At 40.0% G+C, this 22,639-nt stretch overlaps 1 protein-coding gene across 1 annotated transcript in view; it reads right to left on the bottom strand.

The window, feature by feature from the left end:
- The window catches only part of spata5 (spermatogenesis associated 5), a 123,584-nt gene that overhangs the window by 69,210 nt on the left and 31,735 nt on the right, over positions 1-22,639 (bottom strand). The window contains exons 12-15 of the mRNA XM_044363035.1: positions 21,372-21,581; positions 17,574-17,627; positions 17,169-17,248; positions 11,007-11,133 (exon numbers count right to left, since the gene is read on the bottom strand). Coding sequence (XP_044218970.1) covers positions 11,007-11,133; positions 17,169-17,248; positions 17,574-17,627; positions 21,372-21,581 — 471 coding nt within the window. The remainder of the gene's footprint in view (positions 1-11,006; positions 11,134-17,168; positions 17,249-17,573; positions 17,628-21,371; positions 21,582-22,639) is intronic.

Below are 22,639 nucleotides of genomic sequence, written 5' to 3'. Positions count from 1 at the left end.
TTACAAAGAGCTAAATAGAAAGAGGACAAAGGAAATTCGGAGACAGAGCAATAAAGACAGACACGCAGAGATGTAAAAAGAGGAAAATATACCAGCTCTCCAGCAGTATTGCAGGAGGGGGGTTAGGAGTAGCATTTATGAGAATAAACGAGATTTCCTGAACTGAGAGCATTCCAAGGGCGCCGGTGGTCTCTGCTTGCCAAGAGGCAAGACGACACATGCTGGAGATGTCTGCCAGGTAGCAGAGCACAAAGAGCCCTCATTTCCTCCCTATCCCTCCCTCCCTCCCTCCCTCCCTCTCTCCCTCCACCCCATCCCCTCACCCCCCCCACCACACACACACACACACACACACACACACCTCCCCACACTATCTTCTCTCTCTTGTTCACCAAAACAGAAGTGAGCTGCATCTATTGACTTATAAATGACAAAACTTACACTTGTTCTGCTCACCTTAACATTAACAAAAAAGAAAAAAGAAATACGAGCAGTGTCTTTTCGTGTCTTAAATTGTTACTTTTTTCTATTTTAAAAGTTTTTCTTAAAGTATGAAGACGGCTTTCTACTGCAGATGTCGTATTGCATCAGAAGAGGAAGTCCTATATCGTTAAAACTTTTCTTTAGCTTCATGAAGTCTAACTGTACATGCTATTACACTGTCTTCAACCAAACTATATCTTTTTTTTTTGTGGACAGATAACCAGAGTTAGTCTGGTCATGCAGGTTTTCTCTGCGTCTGCTCGGCTTTTTCGCGGTGGTATTCTTGCATGCACACATGTGTAAGCTGATACTAATACAGCCCTTGAAGTTTGATACTTGCCTGGGGATCCTGCTTCCCCAATGCTCACAAACACACATACTCATGCGCACAGCTTCCCAGAGCTCATCCATCCCTAGGTGGTATCTCATTACTTGCTCACGAAGAGACACACACACACACACACAAACACACATACACACACTTTTTGTTTTCTTTTGCCACTGTAACTTAACTAAGCCACAAGCCAAAACTCTCACTCTGCCTTCTCATTACTGCATCTTAGATGCATAACCATTGCATGAAATGCTTTGAATGCTCTTAAAAACAGAACCGCGAGAGAACAGCATTTAAGCAAGGAGAAAAAATACCAAAACCGTAGCTAGCGGTCAACATTGAGAACTTGTCACAGAATAATGTGTTCTGGATGAAAACGGTTAAGAAGTTAAATTTAGAGACGAGAACACAACGTTTAAGCAGAGAGATGCTACGAGCTACAGTGTGGGTAGCATTGACAACTCAGCTCAGCCTCAGCAGAACACCCTGTACTGTGGCAGCGGGGCCCTATTCAGAACTGTGCAGTCAGGAAAAAACAGTGAATAAGCTCTAATCCTTTAAGACAGCACCAATAGAGATTCCATCATGCTTGGCTCGTCACGAGAGGAGAGCAAAGCTTGAGAGATGATAACGTCAGTCCAACACAAAATAAAATATGGCCTGTTTTGACTGGCTGGCTTATAGCCGCTCTTTTAGCTAAGGGTTGTTTCCTGTTGAGAGGAGGCATGGCTCAGGTGGAGGTTTCTGCCAAAGAAAAGGCAAAACAAAAGGTATTCATGGAGTGAAACGCTGAGGATCCTTCGATGCCCTCGTGTGAGGACACATCACAAGGACTGAAATGTTTTGAGTGTTCATGGGAGGCTTCCTTCACTTAAGTCTTGATGTATAGTCTTTATGAAAGTAGGAATTAAGAGGTTTTCATATAAGTCATCACACACAAACAAAAGCACAATTACATACACACATTTACTTTGGTGTCACATAAAGTAGTGCTGCACACATTAGTTGATTATTTGATTGACTTGATGTAAAATTAATCAACGATAATTTTGCTAATTAACTGTCATTTATCAAGCAATAATAGTGAACATTTGATGGTGTTCTTTGTTCAATATCTTTGTCCTGAAGATGTCATTTTGGCTCTAGGACCGTGTCACGGGCAAAAAGAAGAAAGTAAGAAAATTACTGGATTAATCAACCTTGCAAAAAATAGCTGGTTGCATGGCTGGTAATTACATCAAACATGACAGTGAGTTCCAGTCTAACAGTCTAAATAATGAAATGTACCTTTAAGACATACTGTGTTGGCTATATATAAGAGAAGCAACGTCATCAGACAGTGCCTTGTATTCTTTGAGTTAGTTAGGAGGTGCACGTGCTACAGATGGAGGCATATTGTCAAGCTCTTGTGTCCAAAGTGTGACGTTTAGGTTTACGTGTGGCCTCTGTTATGTTCATGTATGATGATATAGTAGCCGTACGACCGGGCTCGGTAAGGTTGAACGTTAGTAATAAACGACGAGCATTGTGGAAATCCCAGTGCCGTTGCGGCTGTGAGTTTTTGACTTCTTCCGCGCTCTCCAAACTACCTCAACCAAGAAACACGGACTCAAACTGTTACAAACCGCATCATGTAGAATATAAATATCAAATTTATTTTATTTTATTATATATAGTTGATTTATAGCTTATTTGACAGTTTCTCAATAGCCATGTGGTGGGAAATCCCACCATTCAGGTTCACCACACAAGTGATAACAGAAGCATAAATTATTTGCAAAACACCACTGATTAAGATCTGGGACACAAGCATGCAGGCATACATGAATGGAACAAACACACACACACACACACACACACACACACACACACACACACACACACACACACACACACACACACACAGAGGCTGGCACTGAGGCACCGATGTGAGCTCTGAATGCAAAACGGAGAGAGAGAGGAGAAAAAAAAAAAAAAAAAAAATCAAAGCTACACTTAGCTAATGCCCGAATATTTACCAAGTGGCCCACTAATTACAGTCTGGTGGAATTCGACTGTGATTACAATTAGCAACGTCCAGACTGGCTCGGAAAACACTGGCAGATGTTCAGCCTGCTCCAACTGGCCTGTATTTACTTTGCATGACTCCTGCTAAGGCCCAGTAAGCCACAGAAGGACTTAAATAAAATTAATGCACCTTTATCAACACAGGCTCTTGTTTAAAAGAGGACACAGGGCCGTACGCAGCTGTCATGTGGTTGAAATTTAAACACACAGAGGATGAAATTAAGTCGTTTTGATCCACTGAGGAGGATGTAACCGGTGAATGTTGTGGATTTTAGATGAAAAATGAACACTGACAAACATGATAAATATGACCTAAAATGATGAACGGCGACTGAGAAATAGTCATATGTCACACGGTTACGATGCCAGTTTGTGTTAGTAGAAATAAGTGTCGGGACAAAAAAACCACAAGACCATGAAGGCTCATAAAATATCTCACAAGACCTCACGCTTCATCCTCATGTTTCGGTGTCATACGTCATGCTTGTACGGCTACATTTCAGTGAATGCCAATAAACCGGATAGAACAACCAAATCACTGCTGAGTGTAGTGAGACAACATAAGCTGCTATACATTACATGCCGCACAAAGTATCATAACACCAGACTACAGACTATTAAATGTTACGACATGATTTTCAACCTTTTTTTTTAATGTGGTAAAAATTTATTTAGTGGCATGTTTCCTGCTGTTTCTAACCACAAAGAAGATTGGCTACATCTGACATTCAGGCATCACTTTTATCTAAACTCTTTACATCAGTATGAATGAATACTTTTAATACAAGTGTTGGGATAGTTGGAATTTAAACTCCTTACTGCAGAGGTTTCTTATTACCAAAATGGCATGTTTGCATATTTTTTTTCTAAGCCTGTGTGTTTACTTTTACAGGTTTTTTAATCCTTATGACTGGTGAATATAGAAAATAGTTGTGAAAAGAGAACTGACCCATGTCAGATTTGGCACCATCTTCTGTTCAGAAGTCACACTGCATTACTGAGAGGCTGATTTCTAGAGGGAGGAGCTTGTGAGCATGAAGAGGGGAGAAAAAGCCAATACAGACCACCGTTGGACAGAGAAGACAAGATAGTCTTAACCAGTCGGTTTAATTAGTGACACACCATCACTGCTGGAAGCTGATAGAACAAAATAAAGACAACTACATGACATATAAATGCTGTGGTATGCTCTTTAGTATGTGAAAGATACAAAACAAAAAACCACAAAGAAACTGCTTGTTTTTTTTTCTGCCACATATGCATTTAGAAAATAATCGATTCACCTGCTTCATATTCAGACATGTTTCACTGTGCAAAACTTTGATTAAAGCAAAGTTAACTTTAATGTCTTCTGGCATAATGTGGCGTACGGTTTTCTCAGGAAGGACGCTGCAGTAATTTTACTATCATTTATTTGTTGTCATTCTTCCAACGTGATAACATGCCCGGGGAGCTTTTAGGTGACTCAAACAACATTCTGGCACAATTTCACCCACAACATTGTGAGTGATATAGGCAGGTAACAAAGAGAAAGAGGAAATTTGTAAGTGGGTGGGCCACTGTGCTCAGACCTGCCGGGACATGATCCGTCTGTACAATTATAGTTTAACAATATTTCTATTTATAAAATGTAAATATCACAAAGTACTTCGTGTTTCGACAGTGTGCTGAGAAGAATGTGATTTTGGGTCCTCGAGTGGATATTTATGAATCTCAAGTGAATCCATTTGTTAGTTTTGAAGCTATCTGCAACTGTAAACATACTGGTGGATGAGGGAGAATTTGTTGATTTAAACTTCAATATCAAAATGCTGCTATAGTGAATCTAGATGTTGAAAAGTAAGATTGATTCTATTGTTTTTTGCACCAAACAACAATAAAAATAGCTGAAACAAAGAGTAATCAAGAACTCTTTTGCTAATAATTTTAAACATCTGTTCAAGTCATTTATGAAGAAATGCCGGGCGTAATCTGGTTCTATTCAATTTCTCGAGTGTAAAGATTTGCTGCTCTTTTATATCACTGTAAATTAAATATTTTGGGATTTTAGACAAGTGTTCAGACAAACAAGCAATTTAAAGATATCGGTCAGTCTCTGGGAAACTCTGACGGACATTTTTCACTATATCTGACATTTTACAGATTAAACGATTAATGAAAATACCCTCCAACCCTCTTTTTTCATCTCCAAATGACATATTGACTGTTATATGTGATATTATGTATGTATAGGACATATAGAAAGTGGCAGAAAAAGTCTTATCAACTGAAATACAGCCATGCTACTTGCACCTACAGAGAGTCTATCAGGGTAGATATACTGTCCTTTCTATCAACCCTAATTCTATGGCCTGTTTTTTTTTTTTTTTTCACCCCTTGATCTGATAAGAGCCCAGTTGGTAACTTCTGGACCCAAACAAAGACCCATCTGCTAGTAATCTTCTCCACTGTAACAGTCCTGCCTCCTGATAGCATGGATGAAGCCCAGCGCACATTAGAGTAAACAAATAGGCTATTCAGTGAAACAACAAACCAACACGACCTTTCCTGATGAATAAGCCGCCGATAGATTTGCAACACCGAACTGGAGAAGCAAAAAAATGTCAAGACATAGTTTTAAACAAACTGTAAAACGGTGGTGAAAGGTGCATCTTGTTCCGAGCGCGTGTGTTTATGTGTACAATCGGCGAGATGGACAGCTGCTCGACAAACAGAGCAACAGGGGGGGTTCTTCCTATTGAACAGGCTGGATAAATATTCCCTGGTGGTGCTAATCAATCACCACAGCCCGGTCACGGAGGGTCAGAGGTGGGCTCGGGTGATTGGCGCAATACAAAGGAAAGAGGAAGTGTAAGAAGTTTTTTTTTTAAGGTGGAGGGGTGCAGCGGGGAGGTGTGAGGAGGGGGGTGGTGGGGGGGTTTGTTTAGTGACATGTCATCATGCAGAGGACCTACTTTGCATCGGCCACTGCAGCTAGTTACATTACCTCACGCAATTAGATCCACGGCATTTGTAGCAGATGGTGCTGTTGAAATGAAAAAGAAACAATATGTCTGGCACAACAGCAGATAATCCTGGTTAGTCTGCAGCTCTGACAAAGCAATAACACACATTTCATTTATCACCGATGTTATTCGAAGGCGAGAGGAAGTAATGGGACTGTGTGTTCTTATGTCAAGATGATCTGTTTTGTTATCTTTTGTTATCCTTTTGTTAGGATGTGATTCAGCTGCATTAGTCACACCATCCCTGTATGTTGTTGCATACCTAGACGTGTTTTTCACTGAGGTAATACAAAGGCGAGAGGAAGTTGAAGGACTTGGTGCGTGTGCAAAAGGACTAGATGTCTTAGTTAGACAAGTTAGGCTTCAGCATTATTATAACTGCAGGGGATGTTTAGTTTGTGTTTGCAAAATGCAGTTTGCAAATAAATGATGATGATTGTGAGGATGGCCACGTTTTTCATATTAAACACCTGGAAAGAAACTAAAAGCTTTACACTGAAATTTAAAAAGAATGCTACCAACACATTTTTATGTTACACTGAAACTTATATCGTTCATTACTCCTCATTAGGGTTAGGTTACATATTGATACTGTATTAATAAGAATGTTTTTTTCAATATCGATATATCATGATAAAAAGAATCATATATAAAAATAACGAGATGACATGTTTAGTACAAACAACTGTGTTCCAATGTTATGAACAAAACGTAACTCATTTAAAACTAAAAACTTGTGTGAAAACACTGGAAAATAAGATTAAATGAGATAAAAATAAGATTATATCATCACAATATGATTCCAATTAGCAACTTAACAGTTGCCTATTTACACATTCAGCAGACACAAAGAAACATTAGTATTTATTTGGAGTGAATGTGAGATGATATATTATTCACTCTCCTTGTAGCTCTGATTTGGTTTCCATCGACTGTTGAGGCAAATTTCCGGCTCTTAGCTGCTAAATACTCTGCTGTGTTCACCAGCTAGTCGTTACCTTCGTATGCTGGGCAGGTAGCATACAGTGGGTTTATCAAAGCTTTTTTTGCTGAAAACAGTTGCTTTCTACTGCTGGAAATGATGCTGATGAAAGCAACAATAAAGTTGTGGGCTATAAAACCAAAACAATGAGCTGAAAGACACTAAAATCCTCCGTAAAGCTGAGCAGAAGTGCAGAATCAGGGGACAATTCTCTGAGTTTATCACCATCAGTTACCTTTTTTACACACTGTCATCTTATGCCACTATAAAAAATATTGATTAGACCAGCTTTAAAGTAAGGGATAAAACTTGGGTTTGACAGTTTATGCTTTATAGAATTTTCATTTAATCCTTCTGACATTGTTTCACATAGTCTCCCAACTCAAAACAACCTTTGAACACAGAGAAACGACATGATAAGAAGCGGAAATCTATGCTGTCTCGTGGCAGCGGTTGAGAGATGGACGACAGGCCTGCTCCTTTCAAACTAAAGTAAACGCCACTTTCTCCCCTCTCTTCCTCTCTCCATCCCTCCCACTCTGTCCATCAAACAACTGAGGCCCCCAGGAGCCTCCTCTGCTCCACCAACAGCCCGACAATGACTTCATTGACACCCAAGCGTCCCATTAATCTTCATTTGTCCCATCATATCCTGCCATTGGCATGGAAATGCCTGCCCATCTCCGGTGTGAACTGACAGTCAGCGGCGGCAGGGGTGGTGGCGGAGGGGCGGCAAAGGGTGCTAAAACCGTAAGGGGTGTGGGGCGTGAGCGGGGTGCCTATCTGTCCATTTGGCAGCTTCCTTTCCCAATGTATGTCATAGGTTCCTGATTCAAATGACTTGAACCTTACTAAGCAACCACACACACACACACACATACTCGGTAGGGGGTGCGGGCAGAAGGAGGTAATCTGATTTCTCAGCTGCCTGGGAGACCACTTCCTGAGAGGGAGGCCAGCTTGTGGAAGGACGCCTGGGGTTTCCCATCTGTCCACCCAGGGGCTTGACCCCCTACCTACTGTTAATAGAGTTCCTTACTCTCTCTCTCTCTCTCTCTCTTTTAGATCTACACACATGCAAACACACACTCAGGCTGTTTCTTAGCCGCCATACCGCTAATGGAGTTTGAAATGAGACAGCAACCAGTTGCAGAAGCGGAGGAAGTTGCTGTCATTCCCCCACCGCAGCGATGGATCAATTCTCCACAAGTGGGCTAGAAATGGAGTTGAGGGGGGGGGTGTGGAGTGTTAGGGGAGGGGGGATACCCAAAATTTGTATGTGGAGGATTTCTCTAAGGAGTATCTAGATGGATTTACAGATGGCGGTTCCCAGTTTACATGAAACAACTGCAGATGTGCAAACCTTTCTTTTTTTTTCTTAGTTGGGATATGTGATTATTGTGTTTACAATAAATTTAGGATAAACATTATGTTTGTGTGGGACAGTAGGGAGCAAGAGGTAATGGGGAATGTAAGGAGAGGGATATATAACAAAAAAAAAATTGTATTCCTAGGAATGGAAATACCTTACCTTGGAATTGTAAATAGTTAAGAAAATCAAATGATGGCTGATGGGAAACTTGAATGTGTGAGCATATCATCTGAGTTACACCTTTTATGTGTTTTTTATCATTTTTTTTATGTTTCACTTGGAATTATTTTAATGATAGTAATATACAGTAGGTATTCATTATCCTGGTTCGAACCACAATGAAAACAAGTCTTTATTGTCTCATATTGACATTGTTGGTAGTTGTGTATCATTGAACATCCTCCTTTTCATAATATAAACTAAACTAAATACATTTTATAAGGATTTTAGCACAAAACATTTCATTAAAGATAAAATTTGTAATTGAAAATTGTCAACAGCTCAAAATTCATCATAATTTCATCTTCAAAGTGATATGCTCTAGTTTGCAGATTTGCAAATGTGCAATTACTAATCTAAAAAATTTGTAGTGTCCTTGGAAAGACCCTCAGCAGCACTATTCTTGCCAGAGTTTGTAATTTCTCACATCTGAGGTGGTAAACAATATGTTATCATTACCAATCATCATCAATGACAAAAGTATGAGAATAAATCCCAGTTTGAAAAGTACTAGAATTCCCTTTTAAGTCATTTTCTTATGAATTTTACATTAGTAATAAACTTATCATAATAGACGCTAATGTCTTTTTTGATTATGGATCTCCTATTTTGGAATGAAACAGAGATACAACAGTTGTTTTTAAGATTAAAGTTGAAGACCAAAGGACAAAAAGTGGAAGAAAGACAGAGACAGAAGTCTGCCTGAGCAGGAGCTTAAGGAGCACCGCGACATTCTACTTTCCTGTGTCCTTTTTGACGAGGCACAGACTCCTTCTTTGATCAGCACTCAGGAAATTTCATTAGGACGGAGATGGGTGGATAAGAGACCAAAGAAAGCTTTTGTGGATAGGAAGTGGAAGAGGAGGAGATAAAAAAAAGGGTAGAAAAATAGAAAATGGAAGGGGTGACGAGTAAAAAAGACTGATAGTAGTTTGATCTCTCTTCTGTCAAATTGTCATTGGGGAGGAAGAAGAAAGAAAGAAGAGACACATGTTTTACTGGCAACTATAAAGTGTTTTAAATGAACTGAATCAGAATTGATATTGTTCCTCTGTTGTAGTTGTTCACTGGTTTGGATTGAGCCTAATGAATGCTCACAACCTGTACATGATGTGAAACATTCATGAAATTAATCTGACACAGTGAATAAAAGGTGTAACCTCCTTATTTTTAAGTAAGTTTTCGAAAACTACTTGATCCCAATACTAATATAGAGTGTTGTCTTTTTTTACAAACAAATCTTTGTAGAGCTGCAACGAGTAGTCAACTAATTGATTGGTTGATCGAAAGAAAATCATTGACAATTATTTTGATAACCGAATAATCCCTTTAGTCATTTTTTGAGGAGAAATGCCAAACGGTTGCTGGTAGCAGCCTCTTAAATGTGAGTATTTGAAGCTTTTATGTGTCATACATGATAGTAAACTTAATATCATTGGGTTTTGGGCTGTTTGTCGGAAAAAACATTTGAAGACATCATCGTGGGCTCTAAGAAATTGGAACAGGCGTTTTTGTTTCACATTTTATAAACAAAATGAAAATCGAGAAAATAATCGTCAGATTAATCGATAATGAAAACACTCGGCAGTTGCAGCCCTAAATCTTTGGTTGAGCGGAGACACCGGCTTGCAGAGCATATTAACCAGACAACAGCCTAAAGTTTCAACAAACCGTTATGCGATTAACGTTATTTTGTTACAGTTGATGCTGCGTAATCTGTCTGTGACATTTGTCCTATTAACTGGAAAAGTCAAAGCAAAGCAAAATGGCTTTCCCAAAAATGGGAATTTTGTATGTTGCTCTTTGTTAATAAAAAAAGATGACTGAGAGATAAAAAAAAGTTTGATTTGAATCTTGTTAGAATCAAAGCTTAGCTAATTGGGATGTTTTGGCAACTGGGAACCAGACCCAAAATGGAACCGGCTGTGGTAACTCAACCCTTGTTTAGAGGTTGTGAATGCAGAAAAAGATACAAACTATTTTATTCCAGTATTTTTACCTTTGCTGGTTTTCTTTATAAAAATATAACTAATCTACAGAGTGCAGTTTGTGCACGATGAGATGTGTCTTCAGATGTAAACAGCCATATCTTTATACCTACAAAACTTTAGTGTTTTGATGTTGTTCCCTTTTCCTTTGTGGTCCTGACGAACCACACATCTGGTCTCTTGGAAGAGGACAGAAAGTTTTTTTGGTGCATTTCAGCCAAACAAAATAACTAAATGAGTAAGAGCTCCGGGGTAGACTAAATCACTCCAAACATGTTTAAAATGAATGCAACCTATACCAAAACAAGTTGTTAAAATGTGTGATTATCTGATTCCGCAGCACAGAAACAAAGCAGTGACAGCATCCAAAGAGAGAGTGGAGAAAGACAGACCGGAGCGAGCCACCTTTAACCTTATCAATCATGTACAACAGAGGAAGGGAGGGAGAGGAGGAGACAAGGGAGACACACAGACAACATCTCCTCAACCTTATCAATCACGGACCAAAGAGGAGGAAGGAGAGATAAAAAAAAACAGAGAGCTGGCGTCTGTTTACCTTATCGATCATGTCGGGCCGGTTGGTGGCGGCCAACACGGTGACGTCTCGGAGCTGCTCGACGCCGTCCATCTCTGTCAGGAGCTGAGCCAGGACCCGGTCGCCTACGCCGCCGGATCCTGAGGAACTGAAGGAGTGGACAGGGAACATAAGATAGATGAGTGCGAGAGAAGGGAAGAGAGATGAGATTGATGTATGGATGGATGAGCAAAAGAAAGTATGGATGAAGGAGAGGGAGATAAAAATATTGAAATGTGACATGATGGATTACAGATAGATGGTGGATGGATGGGAGGAAGGGAGGCATGGAAGATGCAGAAAAGAAATAATTGAAGAAAAGATAGAGATAATGGGGATGAATGTGTGACGGATGAATCACTGGACAAATAATATGAATAGCATCACATAACTTCCTGAAAACATGGAGTTACATTCATCACCATTATTTGCGATATTACCAGTTCTGAAATACTTGTGTGGAACTTTTAAATAGTTAAATTGACACTGTGAATGAGTTCTTTCATTAGCTTAATTCTTCTTCTTCAAAAAAGCAAAAGTGAGTTATCCTGCCACTGACGTCCTACAGCGCTGAACTCAAAACAAGGCAGCGGAAAAACAGGTCATCCCTCTCAAATACAGAAGCCCTCCTTAAGAAAATGTTAACAAATGTGTCATCTTGTTTTAACTTGACTAAATGCAGTTTAGCTAATCAGGCAAAGTTTGGAAATGCAGGTTTATAATCAAAATCAGGAGAAGCGTCTGATATTGTGTGTGTGTGCAATTTTTGGATCATTTAAAGTCATAATTCTCCAGAATTTCATTGAATCAAACCCAATTTATTAACCGAAACCAGGGATTCACATGTACTTGATGGGGTGAGGTATACAAAAGCTGTTGCATTTTAGTCTTCATTATTTAAAAATCACTTTCAGATTCACCACAATTCATTCGTGGTCGATACACGTGTTATTTTAATGTAACTTTTGTTATTAGAACGTACTTATCATTGCCATCGGTAACCACAGGTGTCGCCAAAACAACAAGGACCAAAATCTTAAGCATTATAACTTTACATACTTTACTTTGGTCAAATATTAACAAAAACAAAACAATGGAAAAAGGAGTAAACAATAAAAGCTACATCAAAAATAAAATAAGGATACCATGATCATGCAGTTAAAGGATAAGGTTAATATTATTCTATATTTCAGTCATTGTTAATAAATCCAGTGAAATAAGTGAACAGTTCAGGTTCAGTAACTTCCTAAAACAGTTGAGAACTGTTGTTTTCAGCATATGTTAACACATTTAATAGGGACTATTTTCAGCCGTGGATTAATACACATTTAGTGCTCCAGCAAGAGGATGACTCAAGTTATAGCCTACATAACCCATGTTAATTGTAATGAGGTACTATGTCAGCCAGTGCAACGGCGTGGCTCATTGACATTGATTTTAATAGTTTTTGGACAACAACAGAGCTCCGCAGCACAGAGGAATAAGATATATCAGGCTTTGGCTACGCAGACAATTCTTGTTAGTGGGATTTGTTGGTTTTGGTCTTTTCATGGAATTTTTTTGACAGTAAGAAAAAAATACAGAATATCGCCAGCCTTATCCTTTAAGAAACTCATCGCTGTATTAGACACTGCATTACAAGGTGGTTATTTTCCACAGCGCAGTGCAGACAGCCACCCTTCCCAGCTCAAACACACACAGTCTCTGTTGACAGGGCCAGCGGAAGTGCCAGACGTCATTAGCAGAGACAAGGCCGCAGAGGAACACAAAGGAGCTCTGTCACTGAGATATGAAGGGAGAGAGAAAGAGAGAGAGAGAGAGAGAGAGAAAGAGAGAGAGAGAGAGAAAGTTTGAGTGAGGAGAGATAGCAGGGAGGAAGGGATGGAGGAAAGGAGGATTAGCAAAAGAGGGAGATGGAGCAGAAAGAGGAGAAAAAGGGGGTATGAGAGACAGAATGATGAGGTGAAAGAATAGGAGGCGGAGATAGAGAGGAAAAATAAAGGTGGTGACAGAGAGTGGGGTGAGAGGGAGTGCGTGAATGAGCAACAGAGAAAAGGATGAAAGGAGAAAGAGGATGTGACAGAAACACTATAGTAAAAGGGGGGAGAAAGAAAACGGGGGAAATAGGGGTTGAGGGCAAAAGAAAAGGAGAGGGGGGCATTCATTAAAACATTTCACTCTCTTCAGTCATGATCCTTCGCTCTTCTAATCACATTTCCCTTTTTTTTTCCTATGTTGTCTGTCAAGTCTGCCGTGAGTTTATTTTCAATTCAGTCTATCCTGACTTTTTCTCTGTGTGTCTTTTCTCGTCTGTCAATTTTTTTGCCTCCATCTAATGTTCTTCGTCTGTTTTTATCTCCCCTATTTCGCCTCTCTTCCTGTCTTCTTCATTTCATTCCACTAGTTTGGACTCGTGGCAGGTAGGCTGACAGATTTACAGGTGCTTCTCATCTCCTGCCCTGAGAGGGGGGGGAAAAAAACACACACACATACACTGTGCGGCGGAGGCTGTCTGGTTGTGTCAACAGTTTTGAATTCTTGCTGGCGTGCATGAGCCACTTCATTGATTAAACATGGCAGGAAGCAAAGACCAATAAATAACCTTTATAGATCAGAATTAAGTGCATTTTTAAGATGGTGAGTGGCCTCGAGGCGCGGGTCCAGCCTCACGTCCATCCTGGGAGCTGACAAACTCTCACGCCGCACTGCATTACTGTGAATGCTGACTGCAGTTGGGAGGAATGAGTCAGCTCTTACTGAGTAGATTCCCGAAACTGAGCATAAAGTTAAACAGTGGGAAGTTCAATCATACTGTGAAAGATACGGGAAATTTCTGCAACAGCAGTAAGAATAATTATAAACTCCCAAATAATTCTAAAGCCAAAGATGTGTATAGATTGGACACAATCTTCCTGAAAATGTTTAATGAGTGTTTGTCTGGTCCATTAACAAATGCTAGGGGTCTTTCCAAGATCATGGAAGACAGCTATAATAATGCCTATTAACAAGAACAGGTGGTCCCTCAGAGGTATGCAATTACAGGCCAATTAACATAGTACTGATTGCGTCAAAGGTAATTGAAAGATATGTAGCAGAACAACTTACTAGCCACCTTAACAGCAGCCCTTTCAGACTGTGCAGTTTGGTTTTTAGATCCACCATTCAATGGAAACTACTAACTGCTTTCTCTTGGAGAATATGAAATCTCAACTAGATAAGAGGGGGAATTGTTGGGGCCATATTCTTAGATCTAAAGACAGCGTTTGACACTGTGGATCATCTACTTGCAAAGCTGTCGATGTTTGAATTCTCCCCTAATACTTTTAAATGGATGTAATCCTGTCTGAAAGGCACAGCACAGAGGGTCAAGATAAATGGTGAGCATAAGTCCTTAGTTGTGATATCGGTGTACCTCAGGGTTCAATTGCGGGGCCCCTGTTGTTTAGTCTTTACATAAATGATCTTCCCACTGTATGCAATGAGTCTGAGATTCAAAAGTACGCAGATGATACTGTCAGTTATGTACATTCAACGACCAAACAGCAAGCATCCATGTAAGCCCACGGCAGTGATAGCCCATGTCACACAGTGGCTTAATAACTCCTGTCTTCACTTAAACATAAAGAAAACAATCTTCACTAAGAGGTCAACAGATAATCTCACACCTAATGTTTATGTTGCAGGAGAAAAAGCTGACAGTGGTATCTGTTTTCAAATATCTTGGTGTAACAATTGATTCTCATCTTACATTTAAAACACAAATTAAGATGGTAACAAATGTAATGAAGTTCAACTTGAGTTCAAATTTCCGCCATATCAGAAACTGTCTAACTACTAAAGGCAGCAACACTATATTTCAATGCCATAATCGTGTCACATTTGTCATACTGATTGACTAGCTGGGCACAAGCCTCCTGTACAACACTCAAACCTGTACAGCCAGTATACCACCAGGCTCTTAAGGTGTTTGACTGGAAGCCAAACACCCATCGCCATTGTTACTGCCTAAGAATTTATAATTTACTGAGCTAGTACATTTACAGATGCTTGTCTTGTCTATAAGATTCTGGATGGCTTGGCTCCTCCCCCCTTAGTGCTTTACTTTTTCGAAAGCTACTTGCTCCCAATACTAATACTAGTATAGAGTGTTGTCTAGGCAGAAAACAACTGATGATAGACACACCAGGTCTGTGGCAAGAGGGGATTGTACAATACCTATGAGGAGGACTGCCTTCAGACAGTCAGCTTTTTCAGTGAGAGCAGCTCACACATGAATCAGTCTGCTAACACTTATCAGAGAGTGTGACACATATTATTAATTTAAAATGAAATTAAAATAATGGTTACAAGACAATGAAGTGTGTGACCATACTCTGTAACTTCAAATAACCTGAAGCGTGCCTGTTTTATGTATTGTTGTCCTTGTTTTAAAGTATTTTATGTGTTCCTATGAAGTGTGCTCTGCTGTATGTACTGTATTGCTGTTCCTGTTTTAATATATTTTGGATGCCTTTTGTAGCTGTCGTTAGCCAAGATGGCTAAACTGGCACATTTAAAGAAATGTCTATTAATGTGCACTGTCTCTTAATGTCCCTGTAACTTTAAACTGTATAAATAAAGTAAAGCTAAGAGAACTTGTCAGCTGCTATAGAGTTGCTATAGAGTTGTATCCTGTACCCTGAAAACGAGTCAAGATTTCACTGGACATCAAAGTACAAAAACTGTGTTCCAGGTTCCTTCAAAAACATTTTAGAAAAATATCCGGCCTGGCTTGGCTTATGAAGCTTAATAGTGAGAAAGAGGAAATTTAATGAGATAGAAGGGAAGAGAAATAGCCGCCCAAATAAATATGGTTTCAGATTGCAAAAAGAAGAACAAAACATCCTATCTGTCAAAAAGAGGAACTGGAACTGAGGCCAAGTATTAAAAATTTGCTACTGGATGGTGTGAGTCACTTGGTTTAACGGCAATTGGATGCAATTTCATTCTTTAATTTAGAGATTCCATTCAATAATGATTAATATTTTCCTTTCTCAGTTTGATTGGAAAAACATGATTCGATGATTTAGTTGTGATCATCAAATACTGCTTCCTTTTTAATAAACCTGTATAATAAGGTGAAGCTATTATTGTCTCCTTCATGATGAGAAATAGACAGTAGAACAATATTTATGTTTTTATTAGAGATTTTTTCATTGAAAACAGCTGCCTGCTGCTGCTGGAAACGACACTAATGAGAACTGCAAGACGTAAAACCAAACTAATGTGCTAAAAGATGCTAAAACCCTCCGTAGAACTATGGGGAAGTGCACAATTAGGTGATAATTCTGTAAGTTTATCCCTAAATGAGAGTCCCCCCCCTATCAAAAATATCGATCAGTGCAGATTTAGTGATCAAGGACAGTTTAACAAATGAAATGGTCCAAAATATGTTTAGTGTTTTCCACTGAATTGAATTTGAAGCATCAGACCAAAGGCCAACATTGAAATACTTATAAAGCCGGCCCAATGGCCTTTCTGTGCTCCTTCCTACAACATTTAGTTTCATCAACGGGTTTACCAGGAAGCATGCTGCATATTTGGCCTTCCCCATCTGCCGTGGAAGGGCACAATGAAGTGTTTGTGCGCCTCCGGTCTATGTCCTCTGTCCGCCCCCCCGTCCTCTTTCCTTTAAGCCACAGATGTTCCCAGTGCCATCCCACTAAAGCGCCTCCGGACAAGACTGTGCTCTGTGTTCGCTGGTAGCAAGAAAGCCGCAAAAGTCCAAGAGGACACCATGGGAACCGAGTGGTCAGCTTTGATAGTGCAGTCATGCAGACTTTTTGGGATGTTTGCGCCATCCATTCATAAATGAATCTTTGTGAGACATGCTGGGACACCATCTAGGGGGCAGTAAATTAAAGCAGACCGCAGCAATGACTGTGCATTTGTCATCACTGGACAATGAATGACCACAGTGCTGAAAATAGTAAACACAGGACAGTAGCAGTGGTGAACAGTGAACAATTACCCAAGCAAGGAAATACATATTGACTCATGTGGGCAGTAACCCTTTAGTTGCATCAGTTGTGCAGTCTCCCAGCATCTTTTTTGTTCTAATTCTGGGCCTCTCTCAACGACATTAAGAAAAGCAACCTACTTTACCTTCCTCTCTCGCTGGCAAGAGCGTCGATCTCATCAAAGAAGACGATGGAGGGAGCGACGGCCCTCGCCTTCCGAAACACCTGCAAGCAGCGTCAGCAACAATGGACGAGAGGAAAACAGGACAAATCTTTAGCAGTGGCGATGAATCGTTCTCAGCTGGCAGTTTGCACAAACATACACAGGAAATACAGCACTTGTTAATGTCCATGTTCAATGTTCATTACATAAACAACTAAAAATAATCAGGGAGGAACCACAACTTTAACACTTCAGTTTGGTGGTGATGAAATGGTCCAGAAAAGTATGTCAGCTTGCATTCATTTCCATTAAGGTAACTAAAACATTAATAAATCCCAGTAAACCATTCATTGTAATAACCAGTTACAGGAAGTTAATTGCACTTACCTCTCTCACGTTTCTCTCTGACTCTCCAACATACTTGTTCAGTAATTCTGGCCCCTGTAAAAATTTAAATGGTATGTAAGTTTTAAGATTTGCTGTGTAATATGACATGATGACAACTTGAACTATTAATTAATTATCAAGATAAAGTGGTATTTACATATTACTCATTAACAGTGATGTTATAAGTGTGTGTATCTGTGTGGTATACTAGTTACCCAGTACTGTTTCAGTGTTCACAGTCCACTATGTAGTGGTTTTATGTTTATGTTTAACATCTGTGTTTCAGTTGGCGAACAAAGAAATTTCTCAGTACAGTCACTAAACCACCACTGTCCTGTAAAGCTGTCCCCACTATGACAAATTGCAGTACCGCTACTAACATTGTTGTTATGCTACTAACGTTGTTGTTATTACTACTGCTGCTGCTGCTATTACTGCACGTCAAATAAATATCGTTTGACATGTTATTAAAAGGCGAGATGGCAGGTTTGTAACCAAAATAAAGCATTAGATTTAGCTCTGTGCAGGATGGAAGGCCCAACTTCTCTGCACAAACAAGAGCAAGTTTCTGCACAAAACACTACCACATGCAAATGTTAAACAGTGTTTCATGAGTGATTGGGAGTGCTACATATGATTTCTACAACTTTTACTCTTACTACTACCACTGCTACTAAAGGCCTCTCTACACAGGAGACACCTCAAACAGATTTAATCAATACAGCTGTCAATACAGTTGCATAACATCTTGTGTTTCACTTGCACTTTAAGCACACAATGTCGCTAAATATATTTCAACACCTCTTCCATTTTATATGCATAACTACAGTAACTGCATATTGGTCTGTGAGCACTGCCAAAATGCGGGTGACCTACACTCTGCACTGCACTTGAACTCATCCACTATAGACACTGACGGAGAACTGAAGCTGCTCTTGCTGCCCTGCTAATATCCTGCTTTGACTATGCAGCCTGTATCATATGAAAGTACGTCCACACTAAGCGAGCTAAATCTGAACATGCATCCTCTTCTCTTGATTTTTTGGCACTGTGTCAATACTAAACCAGCGTAAACAAGCTTTTCAAAAATGCTCACCAGAGAATACATATTAGTGCAGACAGGAAAATTTGAGCTTTTCAAAAATGATGAAGTACCCCTCTGACTGTCTCTGTGACCGTTCTTTGCGAGCGTCATTAAAGTTGATGACACAATACAGCTGTTGTCAATATTCTGTATTCATGCTTATGGTATCTGCTGACCGAAACAGGACAAAGAGAAAGAGATTTTGCAGTTCCTGCAGTTTTCATGGGGATCAAAAACTGGAAACAGCAACCTGAAAGTGCAAGTTTGGACACACATCTTTTTCACAGGTAAACTGCATCTTCAGTTTTAGCCACCTAGCGTGGATGTAGCGTTCTACTACAAGTATTGCCATGAACACCTCTGGTTCTACTACTCCACCGCTACTTGCACAACTAGTTCACTCCGATTACTAGGGCTGAAACTCTTCTCTCTTCTTCCTCTAACTTTCCAGTCCTGTCCTCCCTCTTCTCTCCCTCACTCAGAAGCAGATAAACATCCACTCAACCCTCGGAAGAACTTCCTCCCTCTGCAATCCACCCTTTCAACACCTCCGGGCTGACGGAGGAGACGACACTTAACTCCCAGCCCTTTTGTCTCCTGCAGTAAGTGTGGAGGTTGACTCATTAATCCCAGGTTCCTCTCTGTGGCAGAGCCAAGGGCCGGACATGGTGAGTTTAAAAACCACTGACACTGTAGAGATACGAGCCGTGTGTGTGTGTGTGTGTGTGTGTGTGTGCGAGTGTGTGTGTTTGTGTGCACGTATGCATCTGCGGATGTGAGTGTGTCTGAGTGGCTGCAGTGGGAGGAAACTGAAATTGACAAGATGATAATAGGGCTTTTTCACACAGAGGAAACAGGCTGAGCCTTAAAGTATCCACATTTAAATCTGGATAACGTATCTATGTCAAAGCAACCGCTGCACTGGAAAAACCTGATACTGTTATTGCAGATGCTGGAGAGCAGGCTTTCAGCGGGAGGGACAGGATGTTTTTTAACCTTTTCATAGAGCAGATACTCTTCGTGATGACTTGAAAAACGGTTGCATAAGATTGCAGTGCAACTCATTTGTATCACCTTTGTATCGATCACAATGCATAGTTCAAACAAGTGAGTGTCTGTTATGTCTTCTCAGGACCTGATTGAAAATGTGATGATGTTCTTTTCCTGTAAACAATAAAACTTGTTCATTTAATTGTCAACCTCACGTCTTCTCTTTAAGTGCACAAACATTCATGTATCCATCCGAAAATATGCCCTGGCCCTTTCCATTATGCAATATGTGTTTTTTCTTGTTTTGTTTTGTTTTCATTTTCTAATTGTATGGTTTGAACTTCACCATGTAGGATTAAATACAGCTGCATCCAATTGAACTGCACTGAACTGAAGTGATTTCACCTTAATCAGACATTTTTGGAGAAATTACCTTTGCACGTTCCATTTGTTTCCCTATGCATTTAGAAATTTATGGTTAATCAAAAGTTGATCTGGATAAGAATAAAGTGGAAATGTAATTGGAGGCTGAAGAAAAAGTATTTCAAGAAAACCTTGGTAACTTTATCCCTGTGCACGCTACACCATTATATTGCTAAATAAGAAAAAAAAAAAAAAAAAAGCTTGCAAGTCACACCGACATTTTCCACTGGCTTAATGACGCCAGTTGAGAGCTTCTGTCGCAGCTTTCTGTCTCACATGGCAACAGCTTTGAAAGTATTCACTGATCAACAATTCAACGAGCTGATCAATCAATCTCCGTCGACCGGGTCTGGACGGGCGGGCGGGCGGGCGGGGGGGGGGGGGGGGGGGGGGGGGGGGGGGTCGAGGGTGACGGCGGGGATTGGCGGAGAGGATGGGGTGATGAATGAGAGAGGACAAACAAAGGGTCAAAGGTCAGACAAGGAAGCTCTCTGCAGAGGAAGTCGGGCGGTGAGGCCGCCCCTCGGGTCATCGGGGGAAACATATCCGCTAGTACTCTGACACATCTGATATACTGTGTATGTAGATGTGGATTTATGTGGATTTAATTTGTATTTGATATGTGTTAATATGATAAATAGTTGGGTACAACTCCTAAACCCCACTGGCTCATCAGTCGGCCAGTTGTTGCATAATAGTTTCCAAAGATACCAAATTTATCTTGCTAGCTGTTAACTTTTATCCTCTACTGTGAAAAGTTTGTTTTATACCGAATCACTTTCATTTCAGAAAATGTCTTTTGGTCACATGGTTATTTATTATATAAGTTAAAAGTTGAGCTAAAAAGGCCTCGACAGTGAGATTAGATTGGATCATCAATCATCAAGATGATGGCATCACTTCAGAAAACTTGCTCATAGCATGTTGGCAATCAATAAACCTGAAATACAAGCGAGTCGAAGTCTTATCTTGTTTTGTTGAGGGAGTTTTTGGAGCAGCTCCATTGCCTTTTTTTTTTTTTCACAGACTCTTATGCGGTTTTTGGCAGATCGTTCAACCAGAGTATGATATGAACAAGCACACCTGCATTGCATTATTTGTTCATATTTGTGTATCAAAGTTGGGGAAAAAAAAACAACAACCTTGTTTCCAGAACTTTCTTTGATTTGAACTCATCATCTACCGCAACCCAGGAAAAACAAAATTAGTTTTTAAATCTTGTCTAGACAAAGAAAACAGAAGATGCCGCTCTGGAAAAAAAATAAATAAATAAATGGAATTATGAGTCGATGAAAACTCACTTTGATAGCGAGGAAGTTGAGCCCGCTTTCATTCGCCAGGGCCTTGGCTATCATGGTCTTAGAGCAGCCTGGGGGTCCGTAGAGCAGGACTCCTTTAGGTGGTTGGATCCCCATGCGTGTGAAGGCCTCGGGGTGCCTCAGAGGCCACTCCACGGCCTGCTTCAGTTTCAGCTTCACCTCCTCCATCCCGCCTACGTCTGACCAGCGGACCTGGAAGTAGTAGGGCATGAGTACGTTACAGTTAATTAAAGTTAATTAAAGTTAATTATGACAGAGAGATGCCCTCTAAAGACCCTTTAATCTTCATTTTTCCCTTATTCTAGGCTATAAGCAATTCAATATCTCATAATCCTTGGCATTTCATGTAACATACAGTAAGTGTTCATCATCCAGCATACTAGGATTTAACCAAAATGGACTTTTTATGGCCAATTTAATTCCAGTATGTTTAATTGAAGCTGCTGATCTCAAATATTTTGTGTCGACATTCAAAATATAATTGAATTTGACAAGTATTCATACGCCTCATAACACATGAGACAGCATTTTGACCATCATGTATGTAGAAACACTGGCTAAGAATTATAATGAACAATGATTAAATATAAAAGTAAAGGAAAGAAGAAGAAGTAGAAAAAAATCTGATTTAAAAGTAGAAAAAGAATTAGAAGTAGTAGAAGAAGAACAGGAGGATTTGGTTGTACAAGAAGGAGAAGAGGATAAAGATGAAGAAGAAAAAAAAAAGATGTATCAATTAATCATTTAAAAAAATTTCCGTGTTATTAATCAACCACAAAAAAAAAAACATGCAAGGAAACGTATTGGAAAGGAAATGTATTATACTTGAGATGGACAACAATGAGTGGCCACGTCTAATAAATGATCAACACTGGTCCACTCCAGTTCCTCTGAAATTTCATACAGGCCTAATCTGTGGCAGCTCAAACGCAAACACATCGCCAACAATAAATGCAACAGACCAAACAAACTCTGATTGCACGCTGATGTCACTGATGTTCTCATGTAACCCACACAGAAGACCTTTTTAACTTTCTGAATGGTTGAGTAAATTGCAAAGAACTGCGAGTTCTTCCAGACTAATGACAAGGGTCAGGGGGTGGGGGAGTAGAGAATGAAATATAAAAGCATATTTGGAACGAGATGGAGGAACTGAGGGGCTCGGGTTGAATCAGGAGACTCTGGACGGAGTGAACAACAACAGAGGGAGTCGCCCAACAGCTGCCTGTCTGACAGATGGAAGGAGAGAA

This window comes from Thunnus albacares, chromosome 10, assembly GCF_914725855.1.
Source record: "Thunnus albacares chromosome 10, fThuAlb1.1, whole genome shotgun sequence".
Taxonomy (NCBI): Eukaryota; Metazoa; Chordata; class Actinopteri; order Scombriformes; family Scombridae; genus Thunnus; species Thunnus albacares.
The sequence above is the reverse complement of the archived record's forward strand: the minus strand, read 5'-3'. Positions and strand labels throughout refer to the sequence as shown.